We start from the raw sequence: 13,957 nt of genomic DNA, 5'->3' as shown, positions 1-13,957 counted from the left end.
TGTTCTGGGTGATACAAGTGTTCTACAATTGACTGTGGTGATGTTTGCACAACTGCGTGAATACATTAAAAACCAAGGAGCTGTACACTTACAAAGAGTGAACTGTATGAGTGTGAATTATTATCTCAATAAAGCTGTTTAAAAAACAGTAACTCAACATACTCTTAGAAATAAATGTTCGTGAGATTTGTTATCCAATTTCATTTCATGCTCTGTGTTCTAACCTACCTAAAACAACATGAGTTTGCTTCTTTTGTTCTTTAGAGGATCAAATGAGTACTTTCTAAAATTAAACATTTTTATATGTTAACATGAATTACTAAAAACCAAACTGGGACACTGTTCAGGAAGTTCTGGAACAAACACTGTAATGAAAATTCAGAGTAAAGTCTTACTTAGACAAATATTTCTGAAGTTTTAGACAGCATTTTCCCTGAAGATGCTCATATTTCTGTGTTAAAAATTACCTTCTTTTTAGGTAGTATATTCATTACAGATTAGGGATTTAAAGCTACTGAATAAAGGCCTATCTACTGCCTTAGAAGAAACAAAAGCTGGCTGTAATCTATCAAATATATAAAGTGTGAAGCAAACAGAGCTGGCAACAGTCCCTAAAACAAAGAATAAAATTTACACATTGTCATTAATAAAAATAAATCCTAGGCTACTCATCACAACCTTCTTATAAAATAAGGACTCGAAATATTTTGTGTGCTTTAAAACGAAAGCATAGGCTTTGAAAAATCCTTATGACCCCACTTCTCATCACTTTCAAGTGGATTCACTTTTCAAGTGGCAAACTGAGGTGTGTTCCCAAAAGAATGGAAAAAAATGAAGCTAATTAACATCTATCAGTTCCTTGATTCAAATACCAAATATCCATTATTATCTAATAAGGAACCATATGGCAATCAGATTACTTGAAGGCCAAACTCCCATTTATTAGTTAGGAGTATTTGTTTGTTAATTTCTGATGTACTTATTCTATTACGTTCTGTGACATTTCATTTTGTTCTTATCTGGACGGCTTGTTCTACAACTTAATTTGGTTCTTTTATCTAGACATTTACTTTCAAAATATCTGTCTGGACCAACTTTTCACTCTTCTTCCTGAAAGTAGAATGCCTTCCTAAAAGGATACCTTGGGCCACCAGCTGGTCGTGTGTGACTTCAGGGTGAGGTACCATGGAGAGCACGAGGGACTGAAATTCAGCACTGCCCGACGAAGCTGCCACCTAGGGATCAGCAAAGACAATTACTTTATACTTGGAGCACTCACTGGTTAACATCACCAACTGGGAAATGAAACGCCAGCAACATACACACAAGATATCCTCACACAAAAAGATTTACCACCACTATGAGGTACCATTTCACACCAGTCAGAATGGCTGCAATCCAAAAGTCTACAAGTAATAAATGCTGGAGAGGGTGTGGAGAAAAGGGAACCCTCTTACACTGTTGGTGGGAATGCAAACTAGTGCAGCCACTATGGAGAACAGTGTGGAGATTCCTTAAAAAACTGGAAATAGACATGCCTTATGATCCAGCAATCCCACTGCTGGGCATACACACTGAGAAAACCAGAAGGGAAAGAGACACGAGTACCCCAATGTTCATCGCAGCACTGTTTATAATAGCCAGGACATGGAAGCAACCTAGATGTCCATCAGCAGATGAATGGATAAGAAAGCTGTGGTACATATACACAATGGAGTATTATTCAGCCATTAAAAAGAATACATTTGAATCAGTTCTAATGAGGTGGATGAAACTGGAGCCTATTATACAGAGTGAAGTAAGCCAGAAAGAAAAACACCAATACAGTATACTAACGCATATATATGGAATTTAGAAAGATGGTAACAATAACCCTGTGTACGAGACAGCAAAAGAGACACTGATGTATAGAACAGTCTTATGGACTCTGTGGGAGAGGGAGAGGGTGGGAAGATTTGGGAGAATGGCATTGAAACATGTAAATATCATGTATGAAATGAGTTGCCAGTCCAGGTTCGATGCACGATACTGGATGCTTGGGGCTGGTGCACTGGGACGACCCAGAGGGATGGAATGGGGAGGGAGGAGGGAGGAGGGTTCAGGATGGGGAACACATGTAAACCTGTGGCGGATTCATTTTGATATTTGGCAAATCTAATACAGTTATGTAAAGTTTAAAAATAAAATAAAATTAAAAAAAAAAAAAAAAGATTTACCACAAAAGCACACTAGTTAGTATAACTGAAAAACACTCCATGTCTTGAGAGTCCTAAGAGTTTTTGGAATGGCATTTTCTGCTTCTTAGACCTGTTATAGTTTATGTAAATCAGTTAACTTAAAGGAGCAAAGTTTTGATTTGAAACTCATCGAGGATTTTAAGGTCCTGATAAAGCCCACTCCCAGGCTTCCCCAGTGGCGCAGCAGTAAAGAATCTGCCTGCAATACAGGAGATGCAGGAGACGTGGGTTCAACCCTGGGTCAAGAAGATTCCCGGAAGAGGCATGGCAACCCACTCCAGTACTCTTGCCTGGATAATTCCATGGACAGAGGAGCCTGGTGGGCTATAGTATATGGGGTTGCAAAGAGTTGGACACATGACTGAAGTGACTAAACATGCACGCAAAGCCCATTCCCACTTAACGCTCAAATGTTGAGAGGCCAAGACGCATACTACTTTAACTATAAATTGTTGTGTCTTTAAGGTATTTTGCACTTCTTAATTCATAATAAAAGAGTCTTTTTAGTTTCAAATGGCACACACAAATTTAAATAGTGCCTATAAAAGAATTAACAGAAGTATTAAAAGATTTTTCTCTATCTCTTCCCCTGCCACAAATGAACTGTTTTTAAAAATTAAGAACTATACTGACACTGTACTTCAGAAAACACTCTACAGAGTGTTAGATAGAAATTTTCTACAGAATTTCTATCATGTTTTTTGGAAACACTAAACAGGATAGAAATTCTGTAGAAAACAAACAGAATTTCACATGTAGGTTTACAGATGATAAAAATTATAAAGCTGAAAAAGCCCAAACTGTCAAGCACCTCCTGTGTAAAACATTACTGTGTTCTCCCATCAGTTTCTTTTCTCTGAGTCAGCATAAACTTCCCATACCTGGGTCAGCTCCAGGTCCATGCATGCACGCAAATAAGTTGTCAACAGAACTTAGGAATCAACCTACCACAAACCCAGACACTGTACAGCTCACGGTATCTGTGTATTGATTCCGCATTTGTCCTAATCCTTAAAGTAGGGTACCTTAGACTTGATTTGACAGGATGAAAGCAAAACCCAAGGTGATTTTCATTCGCAGTTTCTGATAGCAAAAAAAAACAAGAATTTGAAGAAAATGGCACATGAAATTAATAGTTTTTAAAATCCCTCTTTCAACTTCTGACCTCGATCACCTCCTACCACTTTAAGTATGACATTACAGCAGCAGCAACTAAGCAACAGAAAGCTGCAGCCAAAAGCTGTAAGCTGAGTGGATAAAGTCGTCTACAGATGGAGGCTAGATGAATCTCAGTCTAGATAAATCATTCATAAATAAGCATGTATTAAATGTCTTATTTTATATAATATTAGATCCACATAGGAGGAGGGGAAAACCTAGACATTTTAAAATTATATCTGCCTATAACTGGCTATAAAAGATGTGTTTAAAAAAAAAAAAAAGAAATGTTCCTGTCAATGGACATCCAGATAACTTTCAGTCTGTGAAGCAACAGTCACACGCTGAGATTGACATCACAACCACGCAGGAGCTGCCAAACAAGCCTGGCTCCAGCCACAAGCTCCCTCGGCTATCGGGGAAAAATTTAAGAGGACAAGGAATTGAAATCCTCTATCTTTTCACTGAACATCGCTTCTGACAAACACTCAAGCAGTCCTCTCTACTGATGAAAATGAAGATTACACTCACTGCAGGAAAAGAAAGCCTCTGAGGACCCACCAAATACCTGGCTCATTAGAAGAACGCAACAAACATCAGGCCTTAATAAACACTGGGCTGTTCCTCAGTATCAGCCGAAGAAGGGACAAACAAATTTTGAATAATATGATTTTAGAAAATATTTAATGGTTGCATTCTAACTTATCCCACCCCATATGATTGATAAAACATAAGAACTTCTTTCTAGACCAATATACTGTGGTTTAAAAACTGACTGGGGTTATTTGTATTTCTACTAAACAATCTGCATTTTTAAAATTTGCTATATTAGCATGAAAGTATTAGTTGTTGAATCATGTCTGACTCTCCGCGACCCCATGGACTATAACCAGCCAGGCTCTTCTGTCCATGGAATGCCCCAGGCAAGAACACTCAAGTGGGTTGCCATTCCCTCCTCCAGGGCATCTTCCCAACCCAGGGATCGAACCCAGGTCTTGTGCATTGCAGGCATATTCTTTACCATCTGAGTCACCAAGGATTACTATTTTAATAGGTAAAAATGTATTAAGCTGACTTGCTCTATACTGTCCTCAAATCTTGCTTGCTTGAAAATAATCTCCAAAGGACATTCATTTGATCATATTTAATAATACACATAGATATGTGAATGTGTTATTTGTCATCCTGGTCTATAAAATAACTTTTAACTACCATCAAACAAATGTCAATTCATATTTCTCTAATATCAATTATAATGTTTCATAACATTTCACTCTGCTGAAGTATCTTTACATCTTTATAGCTATTACAGATTCTCTCTTCAAATCCATAAACCCAGACTCAGGTCTCCTGGTTAATCCCATTTGGTCACACTAGTAATCAAACTTAAGCCTTTCTCCCACACTCCAAACAACTCTATGCATTTTCTGAATATCTAATGCTTCCAGCACCACACAGCTTGGTATTCAGTTATTTTCTAATTATGCTTTATGTCTCATCTAGACTTTCAAATCTCATATGTGGGCACTGAATTCTAAGACATATTTGAGTACCGTTTTTAGCTCCTTGTAAATGTGTACATAATATAAAAAAGGTGTTGATCCTTTAAAGCCCATCTCAATTGCCACTTCTCACACAAAATCACTCTCTATTTCATCATTTCTTTTCACCTAATCTCACTGCACCCTCACTGTCGCATCTATTTTGGCACCAGTCACATTTGCTTTGTGGTGAAGGGGCATGACATCACGGCCAGCTTCTGGATTCAAATAACGCTCAACCAGTCAGCAATGCTGGAGCCCTGCACAAGACACTTAATCATTCCATGCATTCATCTCTTCTTTTGTAAAACAGCGATAGTAAAAATGATTTTCAGTTTTTTAAAGGGTAGGAGGACCCATGAGTAAAATTTCTCTATAAATGTTAAAATAAAATCAGCTTGCCTTAAATTAGTGCTCCAGAAAGTTTGAAAGAATCACATATTTCACCAAGAAAAGCTGAAAAGGAAATGACCCACATGTCCTTTACTTTGAAAACTGATAAAACAGACATAATTCTGCTCAAGATCACAGAAAAGACCAAACTTTAGTGTTAAAGCTGTTGATACACACTGGTATGTCCAAGGCATAAACACCCATCTAGTTCGAATATCTCTGAGAAGTAGAAATGTGATTCCAAGAGGGAAAACAACTGATGCCTGACCACCCCCACCCCCCACCACCACCCCTGCCCTGGGGAAGGGGACAGTGAGTTGAGGAAGCCATCTCTAAAAAGGCTTTATTTATAGGGCAATATCCCCCAAGGTAACAACGACACTCCTTACTCTATCTGTAATTCACAAAGCATACGAGCTGCAGTCACCTCCGCCAATGTTCATCAGATACCGCCATGCAGGCTGCAGTCACCTACACCAATGTTCATCAGATAACACCACTCAGGCTGCAGTCACCCACACCAATGTTCATCAGATAACACCACTCAGGCTGCAGTCACCCACACCAATGTTCATCAGATACCACTCAGGCTGCAGTCACCTCCACCAATGTTCACCAGATACGGCCACGCAGGCACCTAGTGTGGCACCAACACCAGACAACGGCCCGGCCACACTGCACTGCATGGCGCAGCCCACAGCAAAAGACAACACAGCCCTTGGAAAGACAAACCCATCAACAAGCTGTATCTTTTCTCAATTCTGGAAGACATACAAAACTATGATTTAAATAACCAGAGAAGCTTATTAGCAAGATTTACAGCCATTTAACTGATACCTCAACATTTTCTTATACCTGAGGAAGTGTTAGTTGGTCTGGGTACTGACTGCTTAGGTTTAAAGTAACACTGACATAATGAATAAAAACTCTCCACATTTGTCTCCTGCTGGAAAAAAAAAAGATATAGTACCTCTCATATGATAAGGAAAACAAGACAATTTGTAGAACTGGAGTAATTAGACTAATTTTTGTGAATAAAAGTTAGCAATTTGGTGAATAAGTTACCAACAACAAAACTCTTCTGTTTGGAAACCAAAAAAGAAAGAAAGAGCTGACTGTAAAAATTCTAATAGGTACTATTAGTCTTTTGAGAAGTAAGTTTTACATAGGACTATACAGAAGAATTCTTAACAACATTGGTATATACTTCTCAAAGTCTATGTGATATCCTCACATAAACAAGTTAAAGACTTGCATTAATAGTTCAGTTCAATTGCTCAGTCACGTCCGATTCTTTGTGACCCCATGGACTGCAGCATGTCAGGCTTCCCTGTCCTGGATTAATAGAGGTTCTTCTATTTTAATTATTATAATAAGTGACATATTTACAAAGTGTTTCTCAGAAGAACTAGTATCTTAATCTGTAAGGTTTATATATTATTATAAAATAGAGAAATATAAACGCTTGATTTGCTTTGGGTTTTTTTTAAGTCTCCTTGTAAAGAAAAAATACAACTTAGTTATCTACCAAGCAGCTAAGATAACTCAAAGCTACTTAGAGCAATTACTATTTACTACATACCTTCTATAAACAAAGAACTGAAGTATGTACAGATTTCAAAGTTAGCCTATAGCCCTTTAAACAAAAAGGGTAAACCTAAGAATTACTATTTTTAAGCACATAATTAACATTGTCCTTCTATGAACTATTTAAATAGCCAATTACTACGGTTCCCTTTAGCACTGAGTCATATCATTATTTCTCTTACTGAAACAAAGATACATACTATTTCTAGCTTGCAAAAGACAGCATCACTCCTACTAGAATTGGGGTAATTATTCCATTTTTCTAAATAAAGGTTCAATTTAGCACTAAACATAAACTCTTCTGAGTCTGGAGGCAGGGGAGGGAGGGAGACTTAAAACTTAGCAAAAAGTACCACTCTCTTGAGAAACTGCAGGAGGTGAATCTCATTAATTCCTGTATAATTATTTAATTCTCATATTATTTTTGCTCCTGGAAGCAGCAGAGTCAAACCTTTGCCTTCCTAATTGGTTCTACTACACAGCGATTATTCCAAAAATACATTGCAATGTTTTCCAGCTGAGAATGACTTTGTATGCTTCCAAAACAAATGAAACCTAGCATGTCATTATTTAAAAATAGTGTTTCAAACTTTTTAGAACAAAGAAACTTATAAATAAAAAGGAAGAAAGGCAGGCAGATGTACATAAATTTCAAGCATTTCAGATAATTAAGACAAGCTCCTATCTGATACAAGTATTTAGAAATGTGTTTAAAGTCATCAGTACCACACTGGAATCACCTGAATGGGTCAACATTTTTCAAACTGGTCCTTAAGCAAAATTTCAGGGTAATCAAGCACTGCTAATCACATGGGGTCTGTTCTCTTCTTCAGCTACTGTGTGGTCAGTCATGTCCGACTCTGTGCAACCCCATGGACTACAGCCCACCAGGCTCCTCTGTCTATGGGATTCTCCAGGCAAGAATACTGGAGTGGGTTGCCCTGTCCTTCTCCAGGGGATCTTTCCAACCCAGGATCAAACCCACATCTCTTACATCTATAATACTGGCAGGCGGGTTCTTTACCACTGCACTACCCAGGAAGCCCTTTCTTCTGCTACTACTGATAAATATTTCAAAACTTTTGAACTTCTGTTAAAAAAAAAAAAAAAAAAAAGGTAGAAAACAGGTTGAAAATTCATCTATAAAATTATATTTAGTACACTTATTTGAGCCAGTAGAACCTAGTTCTAGACAGACAGCACTTCAACTAAATCCCAGTTGCCATGGTGGTCATAACCTCATTCTTCACATCCATTCTTATCCCTCCACTATGTAAATGCAAATTTTTGCAGAAATTCAAAATGCAGCACTTATGCGTTCTTTGGAAGTACCATTGTTTCTGAGGTAGAGAGAGAACTTGGATCTCGATCTTGACTGGACATTCGAGATGGAGCCCTCCAGAACTTGAACGAGTCATCTAAACCTGTGACAAGAGGAAAACTGTCAACATGAACGGCCTTCTGGGTATCTTAACAATTAACAGGAAGAGTAGTTCTTACATGAAACCAGTCCAGAACTAAAGAAAAAAGTATGCCTAATTTTTATCATCTGTAATTAATTAATATATACAGCATGTTTCAATATGCTTTATAGTTTAATCTAATATAATTTATGGAGAGCACCAGTTCCCAAACTTCAAAGTGTAGAAGAATCAAAAAGAGCTTAATTAAAGAGGTTTCCTGAGTCCTATTCCCAGAGATTCCATTCCCCAAATCAAGGTGGGGGCGGGGGGGCGAGGGACATACATTTTCATTTCTAACAAGATGGGAGCAGATGTCAATGCTGCTGGTTCCAGGGCCATGCATCCAGTGACATCAGTACAGAAAATCCAAACAATTAAAGGGGTAGCTTTCCATAGGGACATTTGTTTAGAATGTTCAGAAACTTCATCAAATGTCTTTCTCCTCTTAGAAACTTACACTTAAGTATGTCAGGGTAAAGAAATTTCATGTTTACAATTTACTCTTAAATGGCTCAGGAAAAAAAAAAATATATGCATATAAATAAATAAATTTTTCTTATATGTACATACACACACGGGACGGCAAATACAGTAAAATGTTAATATTTGGGAATTCTTTGTTCTACTCTTAAACCTCTTCTGTGGGAAATTATGTCAAGGTTTTTTAACATTATTTTAAAATTTAAATTTTTAAAATTTTTATTATTTATATTTTAAAACTATTTTTCATTATTAAATTATTATTATTAAATTGCTATTTCTTTTTATAAGACACAATTATTATTTATAGGCACTAAGAGCTTATACTTAGGAAATCCAAGAGAATCTACAAACAAGTAGAAATTAAAATATTTCAGCAAATATTTTGATAAATGAGTAATATGCCAAAACAGGTTTTCACTATATTAGCAAAACAAATTAGAAAACTTAGTAGGAAAAGTCTCATTCTTGATTGCTTGAGAAGAGCCTTCCAAAAAAAATTTAAGACATAAATAGAGAGAAAAACTATAAAATTTTACTGAAGGGCATGAAATAACTTATGAAACATTAATAAGATGTCAAAAATGGTTATCATGAAGAATTTATAACATAGAAAAATGCTTAGGCAATGTTCAGTGAAAGGAGGAAATACAAAAATGTACATAAGATATGAACACAATTATATAAAACAAACAAAAGCTATACAGAGAAAGAAGACTGGAAGGAAATATACACCCTAAATGCAACACTAGCAAGCTCTGGGTAGTAGGACTAGATATGAATGTTTTCCTGGTATTTTTCATTGTTTTCAAATATTTTGTAACCAACACAAAGGTTTTAAACAATTTAAGAAATATATTTTATTAAAAATATAAACATAATACACTTACCATTTAAATCATTGCCTTCAGGAGCTCCATTAAGAGCTGAAAAACTGAAATCAAATGCATACCGTCCCAGGTAACAATGTTTTACCATCTGATTCAAATGTTCATAAAAATGGCAGTGGTATAAAAGAGCCTGGAGGGCAGGTTTTCCTATGAGAGACAGCCCAGAGTCCTCATCATGGACACAGGGGCCCTGTAGGAAAAGAGGGAGAGAGAGAGACAGGAATTTACTACATAATTTCTTCAAAAAGACCCACTGTCTCCCCACAGTCCCCTTCAGGAAACAAATGCTACTACACTTCTTCACTTCTCTCTGTCCTTCCACACGTACACCAGCCTGACCCTGACCCGGAAAGTTAATCCAGCTCTCTGCTGTCAAAAAATCCACTAAAGGCAGAAAGCTGATCTAGTCTCTCTTGAGGGGCCACTTAGTTTAAAACGTTTCTACGAAATGGTACAGCTCGAATCAAGTAATTATGTACTTCAGCCACAAATACAGTAAAAGTGGTGTGTTGCAATGCACACAGAACAATGAAATGATTTGTATTAAAATATCTGAAACAATGTAAACCAAGTTATTTTATTCAGAATTATTTTTGTGCCTATCAGTAAGCTAGATAAAGTGAAAATGCCCATTAATATCCACAGTAAAATCTGTTTGTCACTTTATTTTCCACTGAGTGAACCCTTCTTCCAAGGGCATTTCACATGTGTGCACACTAACACAAACATAAACACATGCATGTGCACAAACACACACACACATATTTTCCAGCAGAAGGCTGAGAAGAATCTACCATTGCATACTTTTAATCTCTTTGCACTTTTTATCCAAATAATTTTTTGAGGTGCCACTCATGACTTTTCCTGGAATATCAAAATGGCTAAAACCAAGCAATCAGTTAAAAGTATGCCAAGGATCAGTTTAAAGTATGCTAATTATCACATCACTAGATGGACAGGGAGGCCTGGCATACTGCAGTCCGTGAGATCGCAAAGACACGACTAAGTGACTGAACTGAGTTCATAACTATTTCTATTTTTCTGAAAATGATAATATAGTTCAGACTTTTAAAACAGAACATAAGAGAGAAAAATAAAAACAAAAAATAAAAAGCCAAGTGCCAACAGGAAAGGTCTGCAAATATAGCATTAACTATGAAATTTGCATACGTGCCCCACTTCTCATGGCCCCTGATCACCAAGGAAAGATGAACCTTTAAAACTTACTATACAGGAAGATGAAGTAATAGTTAAAGGTAGAATTACAAGTTAAGGGTAGAATTACATTAACTCTTTTCTTTAAGGATATGAATTCTTAAAGAAATGAAGAGTTTCTCCATTAACTCTTCTTTTTAAGGATATGATTAAAATTAAACCTCTTACCTTCAATATGTCATGGTACTAACATACCCACTAGCTATGATTCAAAAGGAACTAAAGCAAAACAAAATTACATATGAGAAGAATGTTTTCAAGAAGAAAAAGGAATTATTTTGCTGTATACAAACTTGTAAAATGCTAGAATGTAATGTATAAATTGAAAAAAATGACCTTAATTACATAAGAAATTCCTAACTACATTTTAAGAATTCAGTTAAAATGAAACTGTTTCTGACACCAAGCATTTACTGTTTTGTGAAATCCATACCCATTATGATTTATGATGAACACAATAGAAAATGAAAATATGCACTGATAATTCTCCCATTAAATATGAAAACAGTACATACTACAACTATAAATGAGTCGGCCATCTCTATACAATAGATATGAACACATATGCAGACAGTCTACCTACGTCCACTGAGAGTGAACAGAAGCAGTGACCCCTTCTTGGAAATCATGAGCATCTAGATACTAGTGCTACTTCCTGCTACATCCCCCAGAGCACTTCGAAATGTACATTAAGATAAGTAAATGAAACATCTTCTTGAATAAGATTATTATTCATCATTCTACCAAAGACAGTTGTAATTTTAAAGCACTGAAAAAGGAGTATCTTCTTTCTTGGCTGTAGTGAAATGGTGGAGGTAACACTTCTTGGAGATTATAAAATTCTGTTGTCTACATGTGAAGATCATCTTTCTCCCTTACTAGAGCAGTTGTTTCCACGTTGAGATTTAAAGCACCAGTAAACTTTTTAAAAATTGAGGGACAAATACCCCTGGAAGAGGCCATGGCAACCTACTTCATTATTCTTGCCTGGAGAATCCCAAGGACAGAGGAGCCTGGAGGGCTACAGTCCATGGGGTTGCAAAGAGTCAGACCCGACTGAAGCAACTTAGCACAGCACAGACTTTTTAAAACTGGGGGACAAATATTAGATTACCAACTACTTATATTGCCAACTGAGGAGACTTAAAAGCAAAAACTAATAACCAAAACAGATTTAAAAAAAAGACAGGAAGAAAATGAGTGTACATTAAAAATGCCCCCCAAAAATTAGACTTAAATTTTGCTTAAGACTAGTAGAAGTTTCATCATCAAGTACTATTTTAGAATAGCTCCCAAAATATCTTTTATTCTAGCCAACACAAGCAAAGCAGAAGACTCTGTGAAATCATACTTCAGATCAGATCAGATCAGATCAGTCACTCAGTCGTGTCCGACTCTTTGCATCCCCATGAACTGCAGCACGCCAGGCCTCCCTGTCCATCACCAGCTCCCAGAGTTCACTCAGACTCATGTCCATCGAGTCAGTGATGCCATCCAGCCATCTCATCCTCTGTCGTCCCTTCTCCTCCTGCCCCCAATCCCTCCCAGCATCAGAGTCTTTTCCAATGAGTCAACTCTTCGCATGAGGTGGCCAAAGTACTGAAGTTTCAGCTTTAGCATCATTGCTTCCAAAGAAATCCCAGGGCTGATCTCCTTCAGAATGGACTGGTTGGATCTCCTTGCAGTCCAAGGGACTCTCAAAAGTCTTCTCCAACACCACAGTTCAAAAGCATCAATTCTTCGGCACTCAGCCTTCTTCACAGTCCAACTCTCACATCCATACATGACCACAGGAAAAACCATAGCCTTGACTAGATGGACCTTTGTTGGCAAAGTAATGTCTCTGCTTTTGAATATGCTATCTAGGTTGGTCATAACTTTCCTTCCAAGGAGTAAGCGTCTTTTAATTTCATGGCTGCAGTCACCATCTGCAGTGATTTTGGAGCCCAGAAAAATAAAGTCTGACACTGTTTCCACTGTTTCCCTATCTATTTACCATGAAGTGGTGGGACCGGATGCCATGATCTTCATTTTCTGAATGTTGAGCTTTAAGCCAACTTTTTCACTCTCCACTTTCACTTTCATCAAGAGGCTTTTGAGTTCCTCTTCACTTTCTCCCATAAGGGTGGTGTCATCTGCATATCTGAGGTTACTGATATTTCTCCTGGCAATCTTGATTCCAGCTTGTGCTTCTTCCAGTCCAGTGTTTCTCATGATGTACTCTGCATATAAGTTAAATAAGCAGGGTGACAATATACAGCCTTGACATACTCCTTTTCCTATTTGGAACCAGTCTGTTGTTTCATGTCCAGTTCTAACTGTTGCTTCCTGACCTGCATACAAACTTCTCAAGAGGCAGGTCAGGTGGTCTGGTATTCCCATCTCTTTCAGAATTTTCCACAGTTTATTGTGATCCACACAGCAAAGGCTTTGGCATAGTCAATAAAGCAGAAATAGATGCTTTTCTGGAATTCTCTTGCTTTTTCCATGATCCAGCAGATGTTGGCAATTTGATCTCTGGTTCCTCTGCCTTTTCTAAAACCAGCTTGAACATCAGGAAGTTCACGGTCCACATATTGCTGACGCCTGGCTTGGAAAATTTTGAGCATTACTTTACTAGCATGTGAGATGAGTGCAATTGTGCAGTAGTCTGAGCATTCTCTGGCATTGCCTTTCTTTGGGATTGGAATGAAAACGGACCTTTTCCAGTCCTGTGGCCACTGCTGAGTTTTCCAAATTTGCTGGCATATTGAGTGCAGCACTTTCACAGCATCATCTTTAAGGATTTGGAATAGCTCAACTGGAATTCCATCACCTCCACTAGCTTTGTTCGTAGTGATGCTTTCTAAGGCCCATTTGACTTCACATTCCAGGATGTCTGGCTCTAGTTCAGTGATCACACCATTGTGATTATTTGGGTCGTGAAGATCTTTTTTGTACAGTTCTTCTGTGTATTCTTGCCATCTCTTCTTAATATCTTCTGCTTCTGTTAG

At 37.4% G+C, this 13,957-nt stretch overlaps 1 protein-coding gene across 4 annotated transcripts in view; it reads right to left on the bottom strand.

The window, feature by feature from the left end:
• Positions 1 to 13,957, bottom strand: part of RTTN (rotatin) — a 116,168-nt gene that overhangs the window by 30,297 nt on the left and 71,914 nt on the right. For all 4 annotated transcript variants that reach the window (XM_055559764.1, XM_055559766.1, XM_055559765.1 and 1 more), the window contains 3 exons: positions 9,750 to 9,939; positions 8,249 to 8,340; positions 1,142 to 1,235 (listed from right to left, as the gene is read on the bottom strand). In XM_055559764.1, the coding sequence (XP_055415739.1) occupies positions 1,142 to 1,235; positions 8,249 to 8,340; positions 9,750 to 9,939 (376 nt within the window). The remainder of the gene's footprint in view (positions 1 to 1,141; positions 1,236 to 8,248; positions 8,341 to 9,749; positions 9,940 to 13,957) is intronic.

This window comes from Bubalus kerabau, chromosome 21 (genome assembly GCF_029407905.1).
Source record: "Bubalus kerabau isolate K-KA32 ecotype Philippines breed swamp buffalo chromosome 21, PCC_UOA_SB_1v2, whole genome shotgun sequence".
Classification (NCBI taxonomy): Eukaryota; Metazoa; Chordata; class Mammalia; order Artiodactyla; family Bovidae; genus Bubalus; species Bubalus kerabau.
This window is presented reverse-complemented; position numbering and strand designations above follow the sequence as displayed.